Source organism: Phodopus roborovskii, unplaced genomic scaffold, assembly GCF_943737965.1.
Source record: "Phodopus roborovskii unplaced genomic scaffold, PHOROB, whole genome shotgun sequence".
NCBI lineage: Eukaryota > Metazoa > Chordata > Mammalia > Rodentia > Cricetidae > Phodopus > Phodopus roborovskii.
The window spans coordinates 1,721,715-1,742,952 of NW_026126423.1; the positions used below are offsets into that span (position 1 = coordinate 1,721,715).

Consider the following 21,238-nt stretch of genomic DNA (forward strand, 5'->3'; position numbering starts at 1 on the left):
ACATTCTAATTCCTTTAAAGATATTTTATTTGAATCAATTTATCCTTTATTAAATTTTTGTTTTATTTTCTTCTCCTCCCTTTCCTTTCTTTCTTCTCATCCATTCTTCTGTATATTGAAAATGAAGTAGTCATCTGCTTTGTTAAAGGTATCACTCCCAGGGTTTCCTGAGCTTTAGCTCAAATATCAAAGTGAAGAAACACTGAAGATGAAATCCTTGATATGTGCATGGAGTTGACCCCAGAAGCCCAGAGTTATCAAAATTAGAAGATGCCCACACCCCTTATGTAAATGATTTAGTATTTGCATGTCTTGTGCATTCTTACCCAAGGACTTTCAATATCTTGATTGCTTAAATTTAATGTAATGTAATTCTGTACATACTGTATTATTTAGGGGAAAATGGTGACAGAAATGTCAGTGTATGTCTAGTGCAGGCACAGTTTTAAAAATGCTTCCAATCAGTGTTTGATGGGATTGTAGACGAGAAAGCCACAGCATCAGAGAGTCACTTGTATAAGACCCTGAAAAGGCAAAGTTTTATTCTCTGTTGACTGAGTATAATGCAAAGCTTGAAACTGTATGTCAGAAGAGTTGGTAGCTGAAGTGCAGAGAACTGTGATGCAGGTCTAAAAGGACTCTATGATGACCAATCCGCTAGAGTAGATTGTTTACTCAGGATCCATGATCTGTGTTTTACTTAGACACGGTCTGCTCTGTCTAGTAATCAACCACTTGCTAGTCCCAGCAATTACTTTCCTAGAAAGACGTTTGAACAGTATTTTCTAAATGTTAGTAATATTTACTCCATGCTATTAAGTTTAGAATAGACAGTGAAGGACCATAACAATGCAAAGAGTTAGGTACAAAAGAATGTGCTGGGAACATTTATTATATTTTTATAGTTTACCCATGGGGTAGAGAAAGAGACTGGGGTGATTTACTTTGTTCTTCAATTTGGACCACACGAGGTATTTTAAACTAAGAAATGAGTATATTTGATATTGGATGTTTTATGATATCACTAAATGGGAGTTCATTTACACCTAAGTATTGATAATAGTTTCAATCTGGTTAATCTTCATGAGTTTTTCAATTGTTTTTACTGATATCTTAATATTCTTATAGGGAAAGTGATTTATTTAAAAGTTAATCCTCATTTATTAATTATGTAACAGATTTGAAATGCATGTTTTCCTAGGATCTTCAGTATTTTACTATAATTTTTAGTAGGCATTTACCGCTTCCTTTAAACTGAATCAAAAATGTTAGTATAAATGTAGTTTCACACAAGCCCTCATCATATGTTCATCTCTTGTTTATATTTTTTCAGTGTTCACAGCAATGTAAGTTGTACTTATCAATCTTTTTAAAGAGCTTCTGCCATGAAAAAGCTTAGCTCTTTAACAGGGGTTAAATTTATTATTATTTTATTCATGCACCTTAACAGGTACTGATTTGACTAGTATTATAGAAACTGAGGGGGTTTTCAGTTCAAGTTGAAGGCTACCTGACTCCCTGGAAGATGCTGTGTCATTTGCTTCACTGGTCTTTAAGCTTCTTGGCAAGGAGATTCTACTTTACATATCGCTCCATCTTTCCCAATGGCTAGGACTATATGGAATAATTTTTATGACTCAGTGAAATTCATTTTAGGATAAGAGAAAGTGTAGATGTTTTATGTTTGATTTGCTCTTGTTTTTTAGGCTTTCACATCTTTTTAGAAGTTAAGTATTCACTTCTAAGGTAGATATGCTATGACTCTGATGATCTGTATAGTTACTTGCTCTTCACAGCTATATAAAACTAACTTTGAATAATGGATAGTAATTTGGAGCCCAAAAATACTTATAGGCTCATGGTTTTGCAATTCTAATTATGTTTACTTATGGGAAATATGTACAGTGTAGTAGTAAACACAAAAGAAGACAGAAAAAAGTCACTCAAAATGACAACACTTAGAGGCAAGGTATGCTAATATTTTGGCCAATTTTATTCTGTCACTAAATTCCTAGGTTGCTAAATGCAAGCTCTTTAAAAGTTGAGAAAGTACTTTCCAAATATGTGCATAGTTTCAGTTATACACAGGGTTATGGATGGTATGGATGGTGTTAGATGATATTTTAACAAATATTAAAAATTTTAAAGAATTTCTAAATATATGAAATGATAGACCAGAATGTCGATGTTTCTTAGTAGACTTGGGGATGCTGTATTAAAAACTATTCTAAAAAAAAAAAGTTAAACCTCACCAAAATTGCATTCTAATAAAAGGTTGTTAGTTTTCAAATAATAGTTTAAATCATGAAGTAAGACGTTGTCCTAAGGGGTCGTCTCAAACGTTATGGTAGCTATTAAACAATACTACAGCTTATTGATGACAGGAGAAGAAAACACATTTCAGAAATAAGCTACAAGCAAATAACTGTCATGAAAAACAGAAGATGTAAATTCATATGATGACTTTTCTAGTGGTCCATATGAAGATTTTTTTTTTTAAAGCTCACCCTTCACCCAGTTAGAAAGTTCTCCCTAATGAAATTGGGACAGATCTGTCTTCTCGCCAGTGTCGAGATTATAAGGGCACACCATATTGGCTCTTTAATTGTCTATTTTTCTGAGAATTGAACTCAGATCATCATGTAGTCATGACACACACCTACCAAAAGAGTTACTCCTCCCATCCTCTAAAATACAACTCTAAAGTACCATTACTGCAGACACAAAGTAGCATCTTATCTCTCTTCTCTATTTTATTGTTTCAATTTCCTTCCTAACATACATTGATGATTTTCTATGGAGCAAGCACTGTAAGATGAACTCGAGAAGGACCACCATCATTTACTGATCTCCACATTTGTCATAATTTGTCATTTTCTAAGTAGTGGCAGCCAACCAATCAGAAAACACAGCTACTCTGCTAGAATGCTTTTTAAAATGGTAGATAACTTCTTGAGCAATGAGAACCAATAAATATACATGCAAACAGACTGTTAATTCTCTGTAAATCAGCAGTCCTAACTAGAACATCAACCTAATGTTAACCATGGTATACTCTTAATGCTATGCTCCTAACTGGTGCCTTAGACATTGCCTCCAGAGTTTGAGGTCATATGTTGTTTTTAAAGGCTTTAAAAAGTTGTGTCAGATCATTCTTGCGATAATTCTACCATCATGTGATGGATATAAATTTAATCAAATGTCTCTGAACACTGATCAGCTTGTTTTTCTGGTTCCAGAAATAACCAGCTGTGTGGTCCTGTGAACGTTAATTTACAGCTCAGAATCTTACATTTCTGTTCAGAACTGTAATCCTTCTCCCCTTTTCTGTTAAACCTGTTCTTAGCTTTAATTTTCTCCAGGACTTAGCATCAACACTTCACTCCTATTGTTTGCTCTGTCCTTCATTTGATTGCAAACCTTGAGAAGTGGAGCTCTTAGAAACAACCCTAGCATCCTGAACAACTCAAGACACATAAATGGTTGGTAAATGTTAATTAAATAATAAATTTATGAATCTATTCAGGGGAATATTATATACCTTATACAATTGGTATAATATAATAAATCAAACTATAGAATTGGAATATATATATATACACACACACACACACATATCTACATCTGTGGCTCATGGAATATTGAAGAAGCAATGGAAATATTGTAAAAGCTGGAAGAAAGGAAGAAGGTCTGGGAAGCAGTATCTTTAGGACAATACATAGCCACTGGAGATGACTCTACTGGGTTTGCCAAAGAATGGGCCCATCATCAGCCAGGCAAGGATAGAGAAGGGGGTCAAGAAGTCCTATATGTTAACACTGACCTATTTCTATTTTCATTCCCCACTCACTCCACAGGGAGGTTGAGGCCTTCCAGGAGGGATCATCAAAATCTGTCAAGTCATTTGGGGTAGGGCCAAGCCCTCCTTCCTATCTCTAGGTTAAGTGAGCACCCCTCCATGGGGATGTGCTCTCAAAGTCCTTTCATGCACCAGGAGTATATCCTGGTTCTACTGTCAGAGGTTCCATAGATTGCCCAGGCCTTCTAATTGAGACCCATAATCACCGGGGTCTGAGTCAGTCCAATGCTGGATTCCCAGCTATCAGTCTGGGGTCCATGAGCTCCCCCTTTGTTCAGGTCAGCTGCCTCTGTGTTTTCTCCAGCCTGGTCTTGACCCTTTTACGTATCACTCCTCCCTCTCTGCAACTAGATTCCAGGAGTTCAGCTCAGTGTTTAGCTGTAGGTGTCTGCTTCTGTTTCCATCAGCTCTAGATGAAGGCTCTAGGATGACAAATAAGTTAGTTATCAATCTCATTATCAGGGAAGGGCACTATTACTCAGATTGTTAATTGGGGTCATCCTTGTAGGTCTCTGGACATTTCTCTAGTGTCAGTTTTCTCTTCAAACCTATAATGACTCCCTCTACTATGGAGTCTCCCTTTTTGGCTCTCATATATTCCTCCCCCTACTCAACCTTCCTGGTCTTACATGTTCTCCTCTCCTCCTCTTCTCTTTCTCCTAACTTCCTCTCCTAACTTACTCACTGCCCCACCCCTTCTCCCAATATGCTCAGGAGATCTTTTATCTTTCCCCTTCTGTGGGGGACCTTGTGTGAATCTCTTAGGTACCCCCTTGTATCTAAGCTTCTCAGGTGGTATGAACTGTAGGCTGGTGATGCTTTGCTCTGTCTAAAATCCATATATGAGTGAGTACATACCATGTTCCTCTTTTTGTGACTAGGTTTCATCACTAAGGTTAGTTTCTTCTAGTTTCATCCATTTGCCTGTGAATTTCAAGATTCCATTTTTTTGTTTTTGTTGTTTTGTTTTGTTTTGTTTTCCACTGAGCTGAGTAGTATTCCATTGTGTAAGCATCTCCTCTTTTAAAGTATTTATCTGAAGTCTTTTGTTGATTATGATGAAAATTTAACTAACATAATGGCTAACAAGTTTTCTGAAATGTTTGATTACATAAAACTAATTTTGCCATGTTGATGTTCCTCATAATGATCTGGGTAACTCTTCTGTAATAGTTTATCTATCAAGATGGTGATTGTTTTGGGTGACAGACAATACTTTTCTTGAAAGTCATTGTCAATTGTCAGTTGCTACTGCACTTTTAGATGTTCCCTGGATTGAACACTTGCACATCACAAAGCCATGTCCCCACTTAATCTACTGAGAAGTATTGGCCAGTCCTCTTTATCTTTCTATTCTAACTTTGAGAAATTAGAAAATATACCAGGCTCCACACATTGCCTTTCTCAGCATTCATGTCCAGTATGTTTTGACTAGAAAAGAAATCTCTTGAGTTTTATTCTGACAAAGGCAAATTGCTCTTTCCCAGGAACAGTTGCACCTGGGGAATTTCCAGTACTCCAAATTGTTACAAGTCAGATTGTAATTTGTTACTGGGAGCTTTGGCTTCATAGAGCTTGGACTGGTTAGATTTGTTTGTCTCGGGAGTCCCTGTTAGTCCATGATGTGAGTATGGGGCTTCTTTATTTTTGGAAAATAGTTTTGAAAAGCCATTCTTATATTTGAAATTGTGCTTTTCGATCATATTTTGGCTCTATTTTCTCTGTGTGATCATCTGTGGTCTTCTAATTTCTGATTAACATCAGAATTTTGGAACTGCTCAAAGTTAGTTATAACTCAGTGTTACATGTCAATAGCTAAGTCTAAGGCAATGTTCCTAGACAATCTATATATCGCCATATATTAGTCTGAGACCTTGATCAATTCACTTCTCATTTTGATATGTCCTTTTCTCTAGATTATTCTATAAAATTATACTTCACTGAATAAAATTCATAATCGTACATATAATTATGATATATAAATATCACATATATGTACATATGAGACTGAAAATCTGTCTGCGGCATTAAGAGAGCCACAACATATATATGATAAAACCTAGATATATACAATAAAAATCTAGAAATAGCTACTATACAATAAAAATCTAGAAATAGCTACTCCTATGATATTGATATAGAAATGGTTAATCTGTTCTCATTCATCCAAGAGTATGAATGTCTTGAATTTCTGTCACATAGTTGTGAATATATATGTATATGTGTATGTGTATACATGTATATGATATATGAAAATTTAAGTTGAAAATTTTGTAACTTGAAATTTTCAAGTTATACTATAACAGTGTTTCTCGATGTTAAATACTGTCTTGGTAGAATTTTATTAGTGACATCTTTTATCTTGCAACATATTTGCTTGTTTCAATGTTCCCTATCTTGCTTCTAGTTTTTGGTTCACAATCATAGAGCTATCTGTTTTTGTACTTCCTTGGTTGTATCTTTAGGATAAATAAATAGTTCTTTATAACCCAACATTACAATGAAATTCTTTTTCAAAGGACAACACTTTGATATGGTATGGTAGAATGACTTGTTTTATAGTGTATTAAGTAAAATCAGCTTCTTGGATTTTTCATGAATTAAAAATTGTAGTTTCATACAACTTTTCTAGAATTAAATGCAGAGACAGAAATGACAGAGGCACAAGACTACTGAGGAAACAGTTCGAAATTGCTAGAGAAACAACCTCTCCTTTTTACGTGTTTCAAAGAAGACCAGAATTGGTAGAAGTTTGGAAATTTGAGTGCTTTATGCCCTGATTATTTAACTTTCACAAAACAGATGCAAGACAAAACAAAAAGCAATGGTTCCCTCTAGAATTGGGTACAGTCTGTTCCATCACCTCCTTTCCCATCTCTCTCAATCCTCATCTTCAGCTTGGGGCTGATGACTTCCTTGTTTGGATATGATTGATATAAAACTCCAGAGTGACCCTAGGTTCCTGTGTCCCCAAACATGAAATTGAGCCAAAACACACAGTTGGATCCGAAGCAGAGATTATTTTCTTATAGAAAATAAAACTTATGAGGGAGAAAATGAACTGGAATAGGAAGACAGTTTATCTACTTAAAGGGATTAGGCTCTCTGACTCATTGGCACAACACAGACTTTTCTGTGTGTGTTCTCTCTTGTGTGTTCTACTGTGCATTATACATGTGTGCATCTTAGATTTCTACCAAGACTGCCTGTTTTGGAATTGTAATAGTTTTGGAGGAAAATAATAAGACTGGTGCTACACAAAGGGAAGCAAGAACAAAGTGAAAGTAGGGTTTTTGTTGTTGTTATTGTTGTTTTCTCTGTAATAAGAATGTGTCAGAAACCAAACTGGACTAGTAAGCACAATGGACCAAAATGGCCTTTGCCTCCTACCCATGACATAGGTTGTGGCTGAGTCTCACCACACTTGGGGTAGCTCAGCTTCACACTCTGATGAGTATGGGTAATCTGCATGGGAGAGGGGCAGGATTTGGAACCTTGTTGGCCTTCTTACCTTTGATAGGAAACAACAATGACAACAAATTGTTTTTTATAATTACAAGTTGCCTTTAGAAACTCTGGAATCCCTCTACGACTGTTAGGAGTAGCATCTGCTCTTTTCCAACAGATTCTTCCCCCATGTTCTAATTTCATAAGGCTTTGTATAAGGCTCTCTGGGACTCACCTCCTGTCCTATTTTTACCTGCCAGGTAATGAGGACAAAATTCTAACTCTAGCCTACCCACCATTACCTTTGACTCATCTTCATTCCCTTTAACCAAAAAACACTAGGAACATACCATTCCTTGATTGTTTGGATGTTACACTAGTTTTGTGTTTAATGAAGAGAAATACATCATGAGAAATCATGAGGTATTGCAGTGCAAGTGTACTAGAAAAGAACATAAAACTGTGTGAGCTGCCTGAGAATGAAGCACACAGGACTATAACTTGCTTGGGCTAGGAAACGTCACAAATATTTGGATAGTTGTTCTTTTGCCTCCATGGTGGCAAGATTGTTTCCCTGCAAGGCATAATTCCCTACTTCCTCATTAAAAGGCCACAGTGGTGACAGTTCTAAAGCCAGGAAATCCCAGACAAACTGGGAAGATGGCTGGTCTCATCTGAAGACAGGAAAAAAGACACCACTCCTGGAACTGAAAGAAATAGCAATCACTCGTACCAACCAGGACTGGGGAGGGTCAGTCACCTTTGATGAATGGATACTGTTCTGTTTGCAGAATAAAGCAGTCTATGCCTTGATGAGAGCAGAGTGGCCTTGTCTGGTGACACAAAAGTGTTGTTCCTCTTGCAAGGCTTCCTGCTAGAAAGCCAAACTCTTTTCACTTGCCCAAGCCAATTTCTGTAGTTGACTCCTTTTCCTTTTGCAATTCCCTTTGAGGTGACCCTAAAAGTTAAAGATGTCACCTCATTCTGAGAATCTTAATTTCAACCATATGGTCTGAATAAAGACACGTTGGGTTTTGAAACACTGAGGAGTTTTTTTAAAGTTCATTATTTAACACATTTTTTTTCCTTTCCACTGAGAACAATGTTCAAATAACTGAGACTACATGCTGTGACGAGGTGTTAAACTAGATGAACACCAGTCACTTCACCCCTCTTTAAGTTCTGAAATTCACACTAATGTGTTTCATTGTTCCTAGAATTCCCATGAAGAACTTGTTTGAACTGAACCACTTATTTTCCACAGGACACTTAAACATTTTGATGAACACCCACATTTCGTTATTTTTATTTACATATGTGAATATGTATCTATGTTAGTGTATGCACATATATGTCAGTTCCAAGGAGGCCAGAAGAAGTTGTCAGTGCCCTGCAGCCAGTATAGGCAGTTGCAAGCTTCCTGATATGAGTACTGGAAATAAACATGGGTCCTCTGAAAGAGCAGTAAGGACTATAACCCACTAGGTGACTCAGCCAGCCCTGTATTTCACTACTACACTTGTTTCCTAGTGTTATCTTACTTAATAATTGTTTCATAATTATATTTTAACTCAGCCTATTCTGGAACTCATTATGTAAACCAGGTTGGACTTGAACGTTTAGCAATACATACCTTTTTTTTTTTTTTTTTTTTTGTTACACACACTGGATTTCAGGTATAACAACAATTACCAGCTTACAATTAGTATTTAAAAATTAGTGTATATATATATATATACACATATATATATGTGTGTGTGTGTGTACATATATATTGCATATATATGCATGTATATGTTAGTACTCTGGCTTAGATTGCTCTAACTGAAATTTTTCTTTATAATTTTTAAGGAAAGTAAATTTTCTAATATTCCATTGGTTTATTAATAGCAATAGGAAAATGTGACATCTGAAATTTCTATGAGCATTTGACCAGCATATGAACATATAATCATATAGCTGATGTGACTTAGTCATAAGTGCTATAATAGTATTGAGTCAATAAATACTATTTTAATGAATATGATGCTTATTTCAACTATCCTAGGCTTAGCTTCTGTACTTATGAAATCTATTCCACACCAGTTTTGTTTGTTTGTTTTTGTAGTGGATGGAATGATAAAAATATGTATTCTTGCAATTTTTCTGAGGTACTGAAGACTACCTTGAGGTCGGCATTCCAACAGAGCCAGAAGCAAAATATTCTGAGGAGACAAGTGGACAGGAGGAAGCTGATGATCAAGAAGCTTCTGGAGTATCTGTGCCTCTGGCTCTGGTACTGCCTAAGGAAATTCCATGTGAGGTTAGTGTTGATGCCTTTATTACAGAGTCTGTTGCTTTCACAGGCACTGAATTTCACTGTGATGTAATTTGCAATTAACCTAGCATTTTGGTTTACTCTTTATCACAACTACAGTGTCAGAAACTAGAATAATATCTAGCAACCAATAGGCATTTGATATATCTTTGCTGACTAATTGGACAGCTGACTAATTGGAGAATCTCTAAATGCTTAATTTTATCAACCGTGACTTGACACTTTAAGATTATACATACATTCTACATATATTAATCTACTTTTAATAACTTTACTTCACAATAAGCAGGTAAATATTTAAGTTTCCAAAAAAAGGGAAATCCACTATTGAATAGAACTTAAAATCACTTATTTCTGAGAACCTCTTTAAAATTATAAATGTATTGTTGAATGAAGACATCGTACAACCTGGGAGAATTAATCTCTCAGGAATAAGAGTGCAGTTAGAAGGAGGATTTGGAGAAAGCAACAACATGGAAGCATTTTTGATACTTCTTCTATGCCTTTCTTGGACTGACCCACTAAAATGAACCACTGGAAGAGTTTGAGCCTCGTTGCTGGACCTCAGTATCTGTGGTGTCCTTGAGTAAGAAGGGACAACAGTATAGAGGGGCCTTTGGGAGATGCATGAAAAGGGTCCTTCTGGAGAAAGCTGGTGGGTTTATATGACCTGACATCAGGAGGTCTCTGATGACTGCTAATGGTTGATCCCTAACCCTGTGGCCCGAGAAGCTGAACATCCTGTAGGATTGCTGAAGTTTAAATCCTTTGCTTCCACCCTGCAGACTGTTGGGACAGAAGTATTGTTCCTTTAACTCACTTTACTGTCAGTTCTAGAGGAAGGAAATCCACTCAGACACTACCACAGAAGTGCCAGAAATCTGAACTGTCTACTTCTGAGATACCAGACATAGATGCCCAGCAAAGATAAGTTGTCCCATGGGTAAAAGACTAGGTAGCATAAGTTGGGGAGAAAAAAAAACTGAAAAGTCAAAGCTGGCAGCTCCTATGGCATCAGAAATAATGGAAGAAACAGGAAAGAACTGTAATAAAAGCAATGTGATCTAGTTGAGACTAGATGAAATCAAAGTAGGAAATAAAATAACTCTAAGAGTAAAAATAGCTCCCTAGGAGTTATGCAATGAGTTTAAATAGCTTCTTTTAAAAATATCTGCAACAGTAAAATTTGAGCATTACAAAACACTCCCCTTATTAATCACAGAAAATAAAATTGAAGTCCAATAGCAAACTTCGGTTGTTCTTAGGCAGACATTCCTTATGCAGATGACTAGTCAACAGTCCTTTCAATAGAGCAGCCATGGGCTTTTAAAATCTTTTTATGGATATAGATAGAATTTTTTTCAGGCCTTATAAAGTTAAATTATTTCAATATCAAATCCATCTTGAGAACTCCACTTTCTAAAAAACCCTAGAAGTTAAAAGATCATATAAAATATTTTAAATCCCGCATTATGCTCCAACATTTCAGAATAATTTCATCTTTTGGACCAAAAATAGTTATCCAAATGAATCTTGGGCTCTCAGTAAGTAGATCTTCATACAGTCTGAATCCATACACTGTTGCCAAGTACCACAGAGAAGACCATTTGGTTCCAGCTGAGTGAAAATTGTGTTTCTGGTTTCCCTGGAGAATGTTCTGTGCATGCCAATTGTCTGAAATGACAACCTTTGAACTTCGCCATATTTCTAAGAAGTGTTCTAGTTAGTGGATGGGCAAAGAGCAGAGAGCAATGTCTCTTCTCCTTAAAACGTAACAACAGAGGCATCTCTGGAATCCTAAAAGTTCCAGAACTTATCAATGCTAACTCTGACAGTTTCTAGGCAATTGGAGATGGGTCTTATTCACACCTGGCCATGTTGTAGTTCTGTGCTCCCATCATGCTGACTTGAACATGTGTTCAATATGGATACAGTCTTCCTTCCCTATGATAAAGGTTAGTTTGTCCCCCTCCCCCATGGCTCCTTGTTGCACAATTGCTGGGTCTGTGCCTGCTGTGGCAATTTCTGCTCACTCTCTGCTCTTGTTCTTGAGAAGCAGCTTTTGCAGATTGTTCACTGAGGTGGAGCTTTAAGCTGTTTGCTGCCTGTGATCCTGGGAGCTGGGAAGTATTGATCCTTCTGCTGTGTAACCTTTCCCAGACCTTTCTTTCCATAGATTATCAATTTCCTAAGCCTTGGCAATCTTGTGCTTCTTCAAAAAACAGGAGAAAATATTATTTTTTTCTCTTTAGCATTGATCTGTTGTTCTAGTTATATGGGTTATTTATTCCTACCTCTTTGAGAAATAAATAAGTATAGGTGTATCCTTTTTTAGCTTAAACCTGGTTCTCGATAAAGCCTTTCTTTAAGTTTCTGTGGGATTACATATTTCATCCTGTTTTAATATTCTAAGACTCTTTTACTTGTTTATTGGTCAGGACACTCTGGATTTTGTATTGTGGAGTCACAAATGATAGGCAATATAATGTTAGGTGTGCCAGAGGTATCCATTGTTCAAAGAGTGCATCCATTCTTACCTTCCTGATGACATCCACATAGAAGGCATTAGCTCAGCGGTGGCTTATAGATCAGCATTTGCTGTCCACGGCTTCAAAGATGTGACTCTATAAAAGTCTTTGGCAAATTCCTATGGGGTAGTGGTTCTTCACTGGGAAGAGTTGTGCCTTTCTTTTATGTGGGGGAGATGCAGGCAGTGTTGCAAATACCTCTGATTATCACAGTTGCTACTGACATCTGGTTGATAGAAACCCTCAAGCTGCAAGAATTACATAATGCACAAGGCATCCTCATGGCAGTGGCTTCTCCAAAGTAGCAGCCCTACCCAAGTTAAGACCTGTCTCCGAGTGTACACCTACAACAAATGAATCACCCTCACTTCTGCCCGATGGTGGCACCAAGAACTCCAGCTCCTTCCTGTGAAGTTGGCATAGTTGGCCTGTAGTCACTTTATGGGAGATGCCTGATCTTTAATAGTGATTCCATTCACGCCTTTCACACATTTTATACAAAGCTTTCAGAAGTATTGCAGAGTCTGTTTTCTGAACACTCACCTCTCCTATATTTCTGAGTCCCTACCAAGGGTCTGGTAAGGATGTTTCTATTTCCTTAGAAGCACCAACCTCTTTTCTTCATCTTTTCTATGTGTGTAGAAGATACTTCATTTTTCATCATCCTTCCTTTTTCCAATTCTTTCTCTGCTGTTATGAGACAAATAGGTGTCAACTGCAGAAGCCTGTGCAATAAGTGTAGCAAGTCCCATGAACCTATGTTGCATGAGCTGGTATCTTTTAAAATAAAGTAGTTATGGATGTATGAAAAAGCTGTAGGTCATATTCAAAAGCCTTAGTGAGCTAACAGTGACCTAATGGGATCTCAACCTTTTTCCTGTGTTTAAATTTCACCACAAAGATCCAAGCAAAACCCACTACATATATGTTTTATTATAGACCAAATTGCACTCAATATTTTTTGAAATCTTAAGTTTTGTGAATAGTCCAGCAGCCTTTAAAGTTTATAAGTAGTAATGATTATTATTACTACTTATTAATTCTTAGAGGCACAAACACTGGAGTAAAAAACGTAAAAAACGTGAAGCCCTAATTGGTAGCTTCATAATAGATAGAAATATGTTTATCATGTATGAACATCCTATAACTTTCTCCTTTAATCAAATGTACCCATGCAACTAAAGACAGATCTCCTCTCCTGAGTTAGGCTGTTTACTGCAGGGAGATGCAGGGATAACTAAAGCCCAGCCCGGAGGGTTGTAAGGAATAGAGTCAAGCATACTCAAGTCAAAGCTGTGATGCTTTTATAGAAGTACTCCATTTAAATTTTTAGAACATTGGAGGATCTTTTATGGCCATAATGCTCAGAAGTTATGAGAATGATATTAAGATTTTAAAATGCTATCAGAGTATTTTGGACGAAAGAGAACTAACAACGAATAGAATGCTTGGCTTGGTCACGGCTGGATGCCGATGTAGACGTGAATATGTTTATGCTTTTTAGAAAGGTCTACGATTCTTGCAGGCTGCAGTTAGAGAGCAGATGCTTACTATAAAATCTGGCTTGGGCTTTGGTGGAAAAGGATAGCTATAAGGAAGCAGAGAAAGAAAAACCAGATCTGCAAGGCTACAATCACCCTTAAGCAGGACTAGCTACTTAGCTTGCAGTGCAAAATGAATATGAAAAGCTCCTTGGTTTAAATTAGTTAGCATTTCAAGTCAATGACAGCAGAACATTGAACCAAGGGCAAGGCTTTGTAAGCCCCTTGTGACTGTGCAGGTCGTGGACCCAAGAAGCCAGCTCAGGGTACAAATGAAGATGCAGATACTTTATTTAGTGTGTCTTCTGTTTGAAATCTATTTATTTATTTATTTGTTTATTTTTCTGGCAAAGGTTGAAAGATAGAGTCCTGCCCTCTATTAAAGAGGGAATCTGGTGCATAAGAAGCAGCGTTCCCGGGGGCTGCTCGTGAATGAGAATGAGTTGTCTTAGAGAATAAACTGTTTGGTGGGCATGCCTGTGCTTACCAGTTCCCACAGGCACAAACAAGGAGCTACTTAGGTATTGAAAAGAACTCCATATTAGAAGGCTAATAAAGGCTATTTGGGACTAGACCCAAAATGAGATGTGAAGTCATTGTTTGGGGTTGAGATGACAGATGCGAGGTCATTAGACATACAAAAAAAAAAAACAAAAAAACGAAAAAAACATGAGGCCATGGGATTGTGTTCCGTATCTGCTGCCATGGTACATGATCAGGGCAGGAACAGAGATCCTGTTGAGGTGGGACCTGTTCTCTGGGTATAGTTGGTAAAGGTAAAGAGAAATGTAAATCAAGTTTGGATAAATATCTGGGGTATGACTGTGGTGGGCAGTGGCTAAAGTGGTTGGGATTGACATCATTAGCATACCATTTCCAGAAAGACCTGGGTATAACACATTAAGATGTAAGTCTTATTAGTGTGTGGTTTTGCAATGACACTAGAGTAAGAAATCTTTAAATGAATGGCTTTATAATAAATACGATACCGTGAAAGTATATCAACGAGTTTCCTATTTACCGTCAGGGTTAAATTTACTATGACAGCAGCATTTGAGAGATAATATCTGAGACAGTTACAAAATATTTTACTTTCCATGGAATCAGATAGCATAATATGAGGAATAGTGTGGATTTGAAAATTAGATAATTCTTAATTTTTTAAATGTAATCCTAAATTGCTCTGGTTATGAACAGTAGTAGCCTTCTTCATTTCTGGTGTGTGTGTGTGTGTGCATGCCTGTGTGCACGTGCAATAGTACATATATATGTGTATCTGGGTTTTTCAGTTAGGGTTGAAGGAAATATTCTTATATAAAAAGTGTTTACCACAGTTTCTATAAAGTAAACATCCAACAATGTTTATCAATTCCCAATCTTTACATCAACTACAGTCTTCTTAATTGTTATATTTTTCTGGATATAGTTCCCAAAATGTGGTCTTCCTATTTTTACCTCTTCGTAGATCAAACTTCTCCAACATAATTAAATCTTGAAAGTTTCAGTTGTGTAACTTCAGTTATCTCAGAAGAGCCTTAATGGGCCCTTATATAAGCAAAGAATACCCAGAGAACTTCTACTACACAGACTATGGAACTACACAACATTAATATTTTTCATTATATTTTAATTGCAGGAGGCCTTAAAGTTACATTTGTTAAGTTTTTAGATACACAGACACAGAGAGAAATTGAAATGACACTGTTGTTAAGGTTAAGGAAATGTACTAGGGAAAGGAATTGCTCACTGGCTTAATTACTGTCAATTTGTTAGTCTGTGAAATGGGTCTGGTGCCCTGGGGTGGGAAACAATGTGCAGGAAGAGGCAAGGGTACAGGAAGCAACTGTGTTCTCACTGTTTCTCAGTTGCAAAGCATAGTGTAGCTGGAAAAGAATTTGATAGATATCAAAGGAATTAAATATGAAATGCAATGGGTCATGCATCTACATGTTTGCATATTAACATGGTTGAAAATACAAACAGTATAAACGTATTTACCAATGGCTGAAGATGTTGACCACTAATAAATGTCACGGGCACCTTAGTAGAGGTCAACTCTTTGATGTGCTTAACCTATATATTTGACATTACAGAATCCTGGTGAGATACTCATTCTACTGAAAGATGAACTGATTGGTGAAACTCTGGAAGTTGAATTTATATCCCAAAACAAACGCCTCAGAACACGGCCAGAACGTTGGAGTAAGAGTGTCTGGTGTATGAAAGCCGCAGGTGAGACATTTTGTGTTTTAATAATAATAAAACCTCTCCCCGAGTTTCTTTCCTGCGATTTATGATAAATGGTTTCACTTCCCTACAGAAACTGAGTTTGCTCCGCAGGTGCTTCCTGTGTTAGTTCTCACATGTTCAACATTGTTATTATTAATCTGATTTGCAAAAGTGAGATTGTAAATCCTTAGAACTCGGTTTGTATACCATTTAGGGAAATGGCTGCCAGTAACATCAAACATCATTAAATATGTCAGTGGAGAGTACTTTGATACATAGTAGCTATTAAATATGGGATTAAAATTATTTCCTTTATGCAGCATGAGGATTCACAGATTTTTTTTTAAATTTTATTAGAGAACTTTGTTCTTTTCTCTTGTCTCCATTCCAAGCCTTGGGAACGTTTTGACTGTTTTATAAAGCATAATTCTTTTTCAGTATTTTCCAATCATGGTACCATTCTCAGATATTCTTCTCGTCATCTTCTTGTCTCATTTGTGGTGTGAATCATTTGACGACTCATATTTGCTCACTCCATACTACACTGTACTGGATCCCCAACAGTCAGTTTGAGCAACCCATAACTGCTTATATTTCCCACTCCTGGGTATCTAACACCCTCTCCTGACTTCCATAGGCACATAGCCACACACATCTACAAATTAAAAATAGAGACAATAAATATGTTTAAAATATAGGACTACTTGTTTTTGTTTTATGGCATGATTTTATAAAGTCAGAGAAAAAGTTGTCATGTAAAACTTCAAAAACTATTAGCTCTGTAAATTTTCTTACATAAAAAGATATTTAATCTTATAAATGTGAAAATATAAACTATTTATAATTGCAAATTATATTAAGTGCATCCTGAGCTCATTATACAGTTCATATATACTTACAAGCCAGCACTGTTGTTCACATGATTAGCTCTTCCATGGCTTCCTTGCTCAGCTGGCATCGAAGCTGGACTCTCAGAAGTTAAAGCTTTTGTTCCAATAATTTACAAACATCCAAACACTGTTTCCTGTTGTAGAAAATGATGCAGAAATGCAGTGGGAAGAACCCTCTCCATCTCTCTTTTACTTTCTTTTTCCTAGCCCCTATTATCTTATGTCACATTCTTTGTTTTGTTTTTCTAGAGAGGGTTTCTTTGTATTGCTTTGGATCCTGTAGAACATGCTGGCCTCAAACTCACAGAAATTCAGTTGCCCCTGACTTCGGAGAACTGGGATTAGAGGTGTGCTCCACCAACGGATGGCTTATGTCACTTTCTTAAATGTTGTAGTGAATAACACTTTCTAAATAATTAGTTCTAGAGTTCAAACTAAATCTGGTTAAAATAAATCAATACAGAAACATCAGTATTGGAAATTAACAAGTACTTAAATAATATTTCCCAAGTAGCAGATCAAGATAACAAATTAAAGTAAACATATTATTTAAGAATATTTTTTTACTTGATATACCTAATGCTAGGAGTAGAAAGGATAGAAATACACAAAACTTCCTGGAACTATTTGAGGAACATACTTTAAAAACATTTCAAGATATTGAGATGGGCTAAGGTTTTTGTTTTGTTTTGTTTTGTTTTTGTTACAAGATACTTCAAAGTATAAGCAAGAAATGAAAATAATATACAAATGAAAAATTATTTTTAAAAACCTTTAGCACAGCAAAAGAAATGATTGAGAGAGTTAAGAGACAACTTCAGAATGGGAGAAAGTATCTACAAACTATTCAATAAGAGATTAATATCCAGTGTAAGAACTTTGATAACAACAGAGTGGTCCTATTATTTCGTGTGCATTTAGCTTTTTTTTTTTAATTTTGGTATGTTTCATTGTTTTTATTTGCCTGTTTGTTTCTTACAAAGAAAGAAAGGAGGCACAGAATGACAGAATGGGAGGTAGGGAGGAGGTGGGAAAGGGAAAACTGTGGTAAACATATATTATATAAATTGTCAATTAAAAATAGACCAGCCTATCCAGAGTCTGCCTACATCCTAGTCCCACCTCCCCTCGTGGGAGGGGATAAACATGGGCCTGCTTCCAGCCTGCATTCCAGTACCCTGCTCAGAGCCTCCTGAGGACTGGGGATTGTGCACAAGTTACCCTTCCCAGCAGACCAGCCCATCCAGAATCTGCTAGCACCCTAGTTCCACCCCCACCCACAGGAAAAGGAGAGCCTTCAGAGTATTGGACCTGCTTGAACCCACCAGAAGAGAACCTTAGTCCAGTACTCACCAGAAGAGGGAGAGACCCCACCAGTACTCATTGGAAGAAGAGATGGGAAGGCAAGAGTATATGAACACAGTCAATGACAGAAAGATAAATATGATGCCACCAGAGTCTAAGGACTCCACACCAGCAAGACCTCAACATCCTAAAACATATGAAGCAGAAGAGAATAACCCTAAAAACAACATCATGAAGATGATAGAGACCCTAAGAGAGGAAATGAGAAAATCCTTTAAAGAAATGGAAGAAAAGTCAAACCAAGTATTTGAAGAAATAATTCAAACAGTGCAGGGTTTGAAAGCTTAAAAACAAACAATTAAAAAAAAAACACAGTCTGAGGGAATGCTGGAAATAGAAAAGCTGGGTAAATGATCAGGAACCACAGATGCAAGCATGACCAACAGAATACAAGACATGGAAAAGAGAATTTCTGGTGTTGAAGATACACTAGGCAAAATAGATTCATCAACCAAAGAAAATCTTAAGTCCAACAAATCCCTAAAACAAAATATCCAGGAAATATGGGACAGCATGAAAAGGCCAAACCTAAGAATAATAGGTATAGTAGAAGATGAAGAAACCCAACTCAAAGGTGCAGAATATATATTCAACAAAATCATAGAAGAAAACTTTCTCAGCCTAAAGAAAGACATGCCAATGAAAGTACAAGAAGTTTACAGAACACCAAATAGAGTGGACCACAAAAAAAGTGTCCCCTCACCACATAATAATCAAAATGCCAAATATATAGAATAAAGAAAGAATATTAAGAGCGGCGAAGGAAAAAGGCCAAGTAACATATAAAGATAAATCTATCAGAATTACATCTGATTTCTCCATGGAAATTCTGAAGGCCAGAAGGTCCTGAATAGATGTTCTACCAACACTAAGAGACCATGGATGCCTACCAAGAATACTATACCCAGTAAAGCTTTCAATTACTATAGATGGAGAAATCAAGATAATCCATGACAAAACCATATTTAAACAATACTTGCCAACTAATCCAGCCCTATAGAAAGTTCAGGAAGGAAAACTCCAAGCTAAGGAAGTCAACTACACCCACAATAACACAGGCAATAGGTAATTCACTTTACCAACAGCCAAAAGGAAAATGGGGGGAAATCCACACATAATATTACCAACAACAACAAATCCAAAATAAACAAGAGTTAACAATCAATGGTCACTAACATCCCTAAGTATTAATGGTCTTCACTCGCCTATAAAAAGACACAGGCTAACAGAATGGATATGAATACAGAATCCATCCTTCTGTGGCATATAACCTCAAAGACAGACTGTACCTCAGAGGTAAGCGTTGGGAACAGATTTTCCAATCAAATGGACCCAAGAAACAAGCAGGTGTAGCAATCCTAATATCTAACAAATTATACTTTAAACTAAAATGAAAGGAGATTAAGAATGTTATTTTTTATTCATCACAGGAGAAATCCAACAAGATGAAGTCTCAATTCTGAACATCTATGCCCCAAATATACAGGCACCCACATTTGTTAAAGAAACATTACTAAAACTCAAATCTCACATAAAATCTAACACAATTATAGTGGGAGATTTCAACACTCCACTCTCAACACTAGATAGACAGAAACTTAACAAAACAAAAACAAAAAAATAAAAAAATAAAAAACGAAGGAACTTACAGATATTATGGCCCAATTAGGTTTAACAGACATTTATAGAATATCCCATTCAAACACAAAAGAATATACCTTCTCAGTGGCACATGGAACCTTCTCTAAAATCGACCACATACTTGGCAACATAGCAAACCTTGACAGGTACAAAAAATTTGGAATAACCTGGTCCTGTATCTTATCAGACCACCGTCCTTTAAAGTTAGAATTCAACAACAATACAAATTGAAAAAACCTTACATATTCATGGAAAATGAACAATATGCAATAGCACCAATGCTGGGTCAAGGAAGAAATATAGAAAGAAATTAAAGTCTTCATAGAATTCAATGAGAATGAAAACACAACATACCCAAACTTATGGGACACTTTGAAAGCAGTGCTTTGAGGAAAGTTTATTGCACTAAGTGCCCACATGAAGAAACTGGAGAACAGATACATTAGAGGATTAACAGCACAACTGAAAGCTGTAGAATGAAAAGAAATAAATACACCACGGAGGAGTAGACACCAGGAAATAATCAAATTGAGGGAAGAAATCAATAAAGTAGAAACTAGGAAAATAATACAAAGAATCAATGTAACAAAGAGTTGGTACTTTGAGAAAATCAACAAGATAGATAAACCTTTATTCAATCTAATCAAAAGGCAGAGAGAGAGCATGTAAATTAACAAAATCAGAAATGAAAAGGGGGACATAACAAGGGACACTGAGGAAATCCAGAGAACCTTCAGGTCATACTTTGAAAACCTGTACCCCATACAATTTGAAAATTTAAATAAAATGGACAATTTTCTGGATATATATCACTTACCAAAATTAAAACAAGAACAGATAAGCAATTTAAATAGACCTATAACCCCCAAAGAAATAGAAGCCGTGATCAAAAGTCTCCCATCCAAAAAGAAAAGCCCAGGTCAAGATGGTTTCAGTGCAGAATTCTACCAGAAATTCAAAGGAGAGCTAATACCAATACGTCTCAAAGAGTTCCACACAATAGAAAGGGTCATTGCCAAACTCTTTTTTGCAAGGCTATAATTACCTTAATACACAAGCCACACAAAGACACAACTAAGAAAGAGAACTACAGACCAATATCCCCTATGAACAGTGATGTAAAAATACTCAATAAAATACTGGTCAATTGAATCCAAGAACACATCAGAGAACTCTTCCACCATGACCATGTAGGCTTCATCCCAAAGATGAAGAGATGGCTCAAAATACAAAAATCCATCAATGTAATCCACCATATAAACAAACTGAAAAAGAACAACTACATGATCATTTCACTAGATACTGGAAAAAACTTTTGACAAAATTTAACACCCCTTCATGATAAATGTCTTGGAGAGATCAGGGAAAACAGGAACATATCTATAAACAGAATAAAAAGCAATATACAGCAAACAAACAGC

The 21,238-nt window shown here is 36.4% G+C and overlaps 1 protein-coding gene across 1 annotated transcript in view; it reads left to right on the forward strand.

Moving 5' to 3' along the window:
• Positions 1 to 21,238, forward strand: part of Bank1 (B cell scaffold protein with ankyrin repeats 1) — a 239,984-nt gene that overhangs the window by 49,821 nt on the left and 168,925 nt on the right. The window contains 2 exon segments of the mRNA XM_051185442.1: positions 9,457 to 9,608; positions 15,786 to 15,924. Of these exon segments, the coding sequence (XP_051041399.1) occupies positions 9,457 to 9,608; positions 15,786 to 15,924 (291 nt within the window).